This window comes from Alexandromys fortis, unplaced genomic scaffold, assembly GCF_014885135.2.
Source record: "Alexandromys fortis isolate MF-2015 unplaced genomic scaffold, M_Fortis_MF-2015_v1.1 scaffold_140, whole genome shotgun sequence".
In the NCBI taxonomy this organism is placed as follows: domain Eukaryota; kingdom Metazoa; phylum Chordata; class Mammalia; order Rodentia; family Cricetidae; genus Alexandromys; species Alexandromys fortis.
Window position 1 is genome coordinate 1,167,081 of NW_026068048.1, and position 8,066 is coordinate 1,175,146.

General features: G+C 50.7%; 1 protein-coding gene across 4 annotated transcripts in view; it reads right to left on the minus strand.

The window, feature by feature from the left end:
- Window positions 1-8,066, minus strand: part of Sipa1l3 (signal induced proliferation associated 1 like 3) — a 205,314-nt gene that overhangs the window by 45,926 nt on the left and 151,322 nt on the right. For all 4 annotated transcript variants that reach the window (XM_050119114.1, XM_050119111.1, XM_050119112.1 and 1 more), the window contains exons 11-12: window positions 5,342-5,593; window positions 3,265-3,402 (exon numbers count right to left, since the gene is read on the minus strand). In XM_050119114.1, the coding sequence (XP_049975071.1) occupies window positions 3,265-3,402; window positions 5,342-5,593 (390 nt within the window). The remainder of the gene's footprint in view (window positions 1-3,264; window positions 3,403-5,341; window positions 5,594-8,066) is intronic.

The following is an 8,066-nucleotide window of genomic DNA, read 5'->3' on the forward strand; positions in this document are numbered from 1 at the left end:
ATATATATATGTCTTCCTTCCTTCCTTCCTTCCTTCCTTCCTTCCTTCCTTCCTTCCTTCCCTTTCTTTTTTAAAAGGAAAGATCCTATAAAGAAGATGAAAAGTAAACTCGTGGCTGATCACACAAAGAGCTCTCAAACGCTGCAAAGCCCCGAATGAAGTAGGATCTGGGCAAAGGCTCCCAGGCATTTCACTGGAGAGGATACAGAGCTGGCAGATCACACACAAGATGCTTAGCTCTGTTGGCCCTCAGAGCAATGCAAATTAAAATGACAATGAGACAGCACGACGCGCCCATCAGAAGAGCTAAAGTGAAGAATGGTGGCAATGCCACATGGCAGGGAGACCGCGGAGAAACTGGATCACGCATATGCTGCTGGTGGGAACGCAAAACGGACTTACCACATGGTAAGCAACTGTACTGGGCACCGATCCCAGACAAGTGGAAACTTATTTCCATGCAGAAATGTGTATGTTTGAACATACATGTTACATGTTCACAGCCTGAATATTTATAATAGCCCAAAACTCAGAAACTCGCCAAGTTATCTTTATAGGATAACTTAAAATGGGTTAAACCACTTTACCAATGAGCTGCATCTTCTTTTTTAAAAAACAAAACAAACAAAAACTAAAATATTGTTTTATTTTATGAGTGTTGCCTGCATGTATATATTTGTATCACATATGTGCCCAGTGCCTGTGGGGGTCAGAGAGGATTTGGATCTCCTGGAACTGGAGTTACAGACAGCTGTGAGGTGTCATGTGGATGCAGGGAACCGAGCCTGGGTCTTCTTCAAGAGCAGCCGGGGCTCTTAACTGCTGAGCCATTGTCCAGCTCCCTTACTTTTTATTTTTGAGACAGGGTCTCACTAAGTTGCATGGGCTGGCCTTGAACTCACTCTGTATTCCAGATTAGGCATGAACTTTTGCCCCTCCTGCTTCTTCCTGTCTTAGGGTGTAGAGTGGCCGGAACTACAGGCCCAGCCATGGCAGCAGCGCAGCCCCACCACATCTGCTAGCACTCAGTTGCTGCCTTTTGCAGTCTCGGTCCTTACTGAGGCCCACGTGTCATCCCAGCATGCTATACATTCCAGAATCTTCTTTGCCTCTCCTTCATCCTGCAGTTCTGCTCATCCATGCTCCCTCCCCTCAGGGGGAAACTCCCACCACTGCCCCTGGCATGGGCCTCCTGGGGAGAGCTGATGTGCTTGCTCTCTCTCTAGCACAAGCAAAGGAGGACAGCAAGACCCTGGCAGATGAGGAGGCCGAACACTCCTGCTAGCACCTGACACACCGAAAGCTCTTGGGGTCCTGTGCTGAGTGAGTGCTCAACAGTGGGTTCCCCTCCCCCTTGATTTTCTAACAGAGGCCTAGCATTCAACAAGGAGCAGTGTGGGGTTCTCAGAGCACTGTCTACTGCAGGCCTTCCAGACAGAAACCCAGGAAAAGCCCAGGCTTGTGTGCCTCAGTCCTCCTTGGGGGAGAACCTCAGTTTGTTGGACTGGTCCCGGCCTAGAGGTTTTGCTTCAAATAAAGCACCTGTTCTTTCCTGTCACCACTATAAACCAAGAATTCGCAACTTGTCAGTCCCAGTGCTCAGTGGAGAAACGGACCAGGCCTTGAAGCAAACTTACACTTTTTTCCCTGTGCATATGGACATAGGCCATGCCTGAGTGGTTGGCCTCTCTCTACCATATGTGGCATGCAGCTGTGGCTGGCCTTGTCTGTGTCCTTTACCTCCCTTTCTGTCCCTTTCTCTTTTCTATCCACCTTAACTGGGCTAAGAGAAGACAGTTGCTCGTGGCCACAGTCAGGTCAGGGACCAGAGGGGACTGAGGGGCAGAGCTGGCCTATTCCTTCCTTGGGTCAGGCAGGTTTCCAGGAGGAGCACCTACACTCAGGTGAGGGGGCTTTCCGGTTGTGGAATATTATTTTAACTGGGCAAAGATGTGTTCCATTTGCTTATGCTGCAGAACATTTCTTTAACCATGTACAGGTGTGTTACTTCTGTTTGTGCTGCACTGGTTCAATTATGAAAAGATGTGTTGCCTGTGTTAAAAACCTGATTGGTCTAATAAAAAGCCGAACATCCAATAGCTAGGCAGAGAATGGATAGGCAGGGCTGGCAGGCAGAGAGAATAAATAGGAGAAGAAAAAGTGAGGAAAAAAAGAAAGAGAGAAGAACAAGGGAGATGCCTGGGGCAAGAAGTCGCTCAGGCGCCAGCCAGAGAGAAGCAGTGAAAGTAAGATACACACAGGAAAGGTAAAAAAGCCCCAAGGCAAAAGGCAGATAAAGAGAACAGGTTAATTTAAGTTAAAAGAGCTAACCAGAAACAAGTCTGAGCTAGGCCGTGCATTCAAAACTAATAAGTTTCTGTGTGATGATTTGGGAGCTGGCCGGTGGCCTAAGAGAAAGGCTGGGAAACAGACTCCCTACTAACCTGCAAGTGGAGAAGGCCAGTGGGGCTGGTGGCTGGCATGTAAGGGACTGCAGTATTCTAGGGGCCTTGGCCAGTCATCATGACGGACAGAGGATGTGTTCTGGGAATTCTGGGAGGGTCAGCCATGCCAGAGGAGGTATGGTAACAGAGTCTGGGAGGCCGAACAGACTACAGGGAAGAGGTGGGAGGCATTCAGAGAGAATAAGGCTCACAACAACACCTGGAGGACAGCTTTGGGGTGGGACCATCACCAATATGCTGGGAGGACGGGGATACCAGAGCTGCAGACAGCTAGGAACAGGTTCAGATCAGATCTCACAGGGTCTAGAATGCTAAATGGTCCAGTTTGGGTTTGTTCAAAGTTTGGAGAGCTTTGGAGACTTTGTCAAGATTGAGTATGCTGCCAGGTTGGGTTTGGCTTTAAGGGGGAGAAGTCAGAAAGGCCATGTAACCTGGAAAATACTGATGGCCTAGTTTTGACGAGTGAGAGCTACAGAGAGATGAATGGGATGCTGGATGGTTTGGCTCCAAAAAAGTGATATAGGTGTCCAGAAAATGGCGACCCAAATTCTCCTGCTAGGAGAGCCGATGACAAGTCTTGCCCGAGCAGCTTAACTCTGATTTTTTTTTTGTTGTTCTGTTTCTTTGTTCTAAATTTTAATTTGACATTGCCAACAGCCTGGTGGTCATCTGCTGACCTCCAGGGGTCCATAAACCCCAGAACATGGCAAGTAAGATGGTGAGGTGCCTTTCCTGGGAATAAAAAGCTGAAGCAGCCTTCACCAGATGACATCATTTCAAAAGCAAGGGGAACTCTGACCTTTCCGGAGACGGCTTGTATCTTGCGTAGGTGGCAGATCCTGGGGTGGAGAAGCTCCCAGAAGGCTGTCGGTAGGGAGGGACTCTGTCGGCCCCTGCTGGTGATGCTGTGAACGGTGTCTCTGGGAAGCTGACAGGCCTGCAAAGGCACAAGAGCAAGGAAGGGTAAGGAAGCCTTCCTGAGGACCCTCAGATTCAGTCAGGTTCTGCCTGCTATCCATCCCGATTTTCGTGTGAGGCGGAGGGAAGGTAGGAAAGCCCCTCTTCTTTGCTCTGGGCCCCAAGCTCAGCTTCTGCAGTTAGGACAGGAGCCACTGGGGACAATTCTCTGCCCTTTCCTGGGACAAGATGTTCCTCTGTCCTTCATATATATATGAAGTGTACGAGTATTTTGCCTGCATATATATATGTACATCACATAGGTATACTGATGCCCGCAGAGGGCATCGAATCCCTTGGAACTGGAGTTAGAATGGCTGTGAGCCACCATGCGGATGCTGGGAACTGAGCCCAGATCCTCTGCAAGAACAAGTGCTTTTAACTGCTGAGCCATCTCTTCAGCCCTATTCATTACAATCTTTTACAGGGTCTCATTGTGTAGTCCTGGCTGGCTTGGAACCCACCACCTAGACCAGACTGGCATTGAACTTACAAAGATCCAACTGCCTCTGCCTCCCAAGTGCTGAGATTACAGGTGTGCACCATCTGCCTGCCCCCCCCCCATATATTTTTAGAATGGGGAGGGATGAAAGGTCACACTCTCAACATGCTTTATCTTGTATTATATGATGCATCCAAGTGAATATCTTGGCTGGGCCATACTCAGAAGTCTGGAGCAGAAGGCTTTTCACTTCCAGGCTAGCCTTAACAACATAGCAAGATTGTTATGCCCACCTCAACCAGCAAGGAAGATGCAACACCGGAGCTCTTCCTGCTAGCAGTTTATCCAGGACCTTTTGACAATCGAAGCGCTCTCTCTCTCTCTCTCTCTCTGTCTCTCTGTCTCTTCTCTCTCTCTCTCTCTCTCTCTCTCTCTCTCTCTCTCTCTCTCTCTCTCTCTCTCTCTCTCTCTCCCCCCCCCCCTCCGGCAAACCTCTCCCAGCCCTTAAAAAGGCACGAGCCACCAACCCCAGATTGCCAGGTGGGCACTGCCCATAGGTCCACGCATATGCAAGCAGCTGACAATCATTGTGTGATCAGGCCTTAGCCATAATAGGAGTCAGGTGCGGCTCCACGCAGCTCTCTACACAAGATCCTGTTCTTGGCCGGGCGGTGGTGGCGCACGCCTTTAATCCCAGCACTTGGGAGGCAGAGGCAGGCGGATCTCTGTGAGTTCGAGACCAGCCTGGTCTACAAGAGCTAGTTCCAGGACAGGCTCCAAAACCACAGAGAAACCCTGTCTCGAAAAACAAACAAACAAACAAACAAAAAAAAAAAAAAAGAAAAAGAAAAAAAGATCCTGTTCTTACTAAGGCAAAGAGCAAGCTGAGGATGCAGTGGAAGAGTATTTGCTTAGCATGCCAAAGGACCTAGGTTCAATCCCTAGTATCACTAAATAAAACAAAACAGTATTAAATACTAATATCAAGTCCCTGAGGTGACTACCAGCCCAGGGGCTCGATAGCAGCTGTGACAGCTACCTGCATGGGCTTTTCTCTTGGCCTGCTTCCCTGCAGAAGCCAGTCCTACATGTTTTGTTATTGGCCTTTGAAAAAGACCTTTTCCAGCCTCAAATGGAGAAAGCTCTCCATCCCTGTCCGAGGGCCCATGGGCCTGCCCAGGAGTAGAGAGGAGAGAAGACACAATGGGGAGAACAGAAGGGAAAATGGCCAGATGAGGTGTCAGCCTTTAATCCCAGCACTCAGGAGGCAGAGAAGGAGGATCTCTGTGAGTTCAAGGACAGCCTGGTCTACAGAGGGAGTTCCAGAATAGCCAGAGTTAAACATATAAGCCTTGTCTCAAAAACTGAAACAAAAGAAACAAACAGAAAGGGAAATGACTGAGGGGAGAGAGAAGGGTGAGGGAAGGCTTGTGGCCAGGTGGGACACTAGGTGGTAGTGGTGTCTGGGGGTCCTTACCTCTTGCTGTGCAGTGGCTGGGACTCACGGAAGGGGACCATGGGCGTCTGCTTCGGGAGTCGGCTCAGGGACTGGGCATGGCCGGGAGTGGCAGGGGTGGTCCACTTGGTGGCTGGCAGAGAGTTGTGAGAGGCAGGCCCGCTCCACTGCCAGGAAGCATTGCTGCGGTAGGGGGGCCGGCCCCCAGAGCTGGTGGTTTCTGTCTCTGTCTTGGGCTCTGAAGTATTCATATCATAGGTCTCTGGCCACCCCCTAGAAAAACAAGTTTATTACTTCCAGGGTCTGGGCCCACTAGCATGCAGGCCTTCTGCTTGAGGGGAACTGGCTGGTTTACCGCCACACCATGCTGGTTCAAGGCGGTGTGGCATCCTTCAAACTAGGGCCTGAAGTTTACCGGCTGAAAATCCTAGGCCAGACCCAACACAGGGCTACAGTGGCTAAACCTGAGTCTCTTTCTTCCTCCCAGTCTTGGCTTCTCCTGGTCCCCTCCTCCCCTTCTCTCTGGCCCAGGCCTCTAGTCAGCCAGTGTCTTCAATGAATGAATCAGCCCTTCCCAGCCCCCATGCAGTAATGGGGCCGGAAAAGTTGATGCCCTCAAAATCAAAGGACAGTCTCTGCCTTGTTCCTAAGGATCTCAAATGCCGCTAGAAGACAGGCAGGTGACCTACTTTGCAAGGTGGTTAAAAAAAAAAGCCTATGAAACCCAGAACCCTGGAAACAGACGCAGAGCGGCCTGTGTCTGGCTGGCACATGCACCATGGTGTGGCGATCCTGCCTGGGGCTGTAGGATCCAAGCTGGGCTGGCACCTCCGCTACTGGTGCCACGCAGCTCACCACGCAGCTCACCACGCAGCCTGGGAGGGATCCTGAGCTTACAGAAATCCACCTCTCAGATCCCGAGAGCCAAGCTCTGAGAGGCATGCCCGGAACATCTCAGACACTCAGGTGTGGCTGCTGCAGAGCCGGCAGGGGACCTGAGGATATGCTCCTGTCCAGGCACTACTCAGGGTGCCTCTCGGGCCGTAAGACAGAGCTGATGTTCAGCAGGTCCTTAAGGTCCTTAAGGTCCCTGGGGATCAGATGCCCCCCAGGGACCAGGTAGGGAAGAGTAGGGACACAACTGTCCCTAGTGGCAGATACTAGAGCTAGCAGAGGCCACGCTGGCAGAGGTTGAGGAAGGCCACATATCCTGAGCATTGCTGTGTGCTCTGAGCCAGGAGAATCCCACTTCTGGATGCTAGGCATGAGCATGTGACCCACACCCAACCAATCAGAAACACCTCTCACCGTACACAGTGACTAAGGTAGGACTGTCACAGGCTCTAAGCAGTTCCTAGCAGAGCAGGGAGCGCAACCAGGGAGCCACTTCTGGAATACCCGGGGTGGGGGTGGGGAGTGTAAAGATCTATTTCTGCAGGCAGGTGTTGCTATGCTAGGGAGACCTCGTCCAGAGCTCTGCCACCTGTGGTGGGGGACTGCCTGAGAACACAGCAACTAAGCTGAAGACCTTGAATTTTGGAACCTCTGGCCTTCACCTCCTGAGTGCTGGGATTACAGTGTGCAGAGGGACTGAACCCAGGGTCTTCTACGTTAGCTGAACACTACCAATTAAGCCATATCCTCCGCTCTAGCATACTGTTTTACAGCTGAGAAATTCAGTAACCTGTTCGAGCTCTCATACAATAGCTAGCAATAGCTGGAAACTGAGCCAGAGTGGTGGCACATGTCTTTAAACAGCACTAGTGGACCGCAGCAGGGAGCTCTCCGATCTCAAGGCCAGTCTGGTCTATAGAGTTCCAGGCTACGTGGTGAGATCCTGCTTTAAGGCCAAAAAAAAGAAAAAAAAAAAAAAAGGCCATTGCCATGCCCAGAATCCGCATTCGGCACCATTTCCCTCTCCACCCTCCCTCGGGCTTACACGCTGCCTGCCCCTCTTCCCTGTTCCCAGAGTCTTGGAGAGGATGACACAGATACCCCATTTATGCCCGAGTTTCTCTGCGGTCACCCTGACCGCTGCATAAAGCAGCCTCTGTGACCAGCGCTGACAGCACCATGACCTATAGGGAGAAGTGGTTACTTGCAGACAGTGTGACAGGTACATCATATTCATTTAGCAAACGGCTGGCAGTGGCATCCCCTGTGGGGCCTACAGCCTTCCAAGCCAGGCTTATAGTATAAGACGTGGATTTCCTCCTGTGGAGCAGGCCTCTAACCCAGGCAAAGCAACTCACTGCCCCACCCCAACACTTCCTGAGACTGGGTCCTTCTCATAGTCAAGGCTAGCCTCAAATTCAGCTGTCTTTCTCCAGCCTCTTGAGTGTTGGGTCACAGTCAGGTGTCCTCCCAATACTTGCTGCTGCTGCTGCTTCTTCTTCTTCTTCTTCTTCTTCTTCTTCTTCTTCTTCTTCTTCTTCTTCTTCTTCTTCTTCTTCTTTTTTTTTTCTTTTGCTGTGTTTGTGGGGGAATCTCACTCTTTAGCTTTGGCTGGCTTGGAACTTGCTCTGTAGACCAGGCTGGCCTTGAACTCACAGAGATCCACCTTCCTCTGCCTCCTGGGTGCTGGGATTAAAGGTTAGCATTACCATACCCAGCCCTGATGGAACTGAAGGCCATCTGCACTTTGGGACTTGAGGTGCATTAAACCAACTGCAGACTGAAATGGGAGGGGTCTGGGAGGGGCATCTGTATCGGACAAGTAGGGAACTTGTTTTTTTTTTTTTTTTTT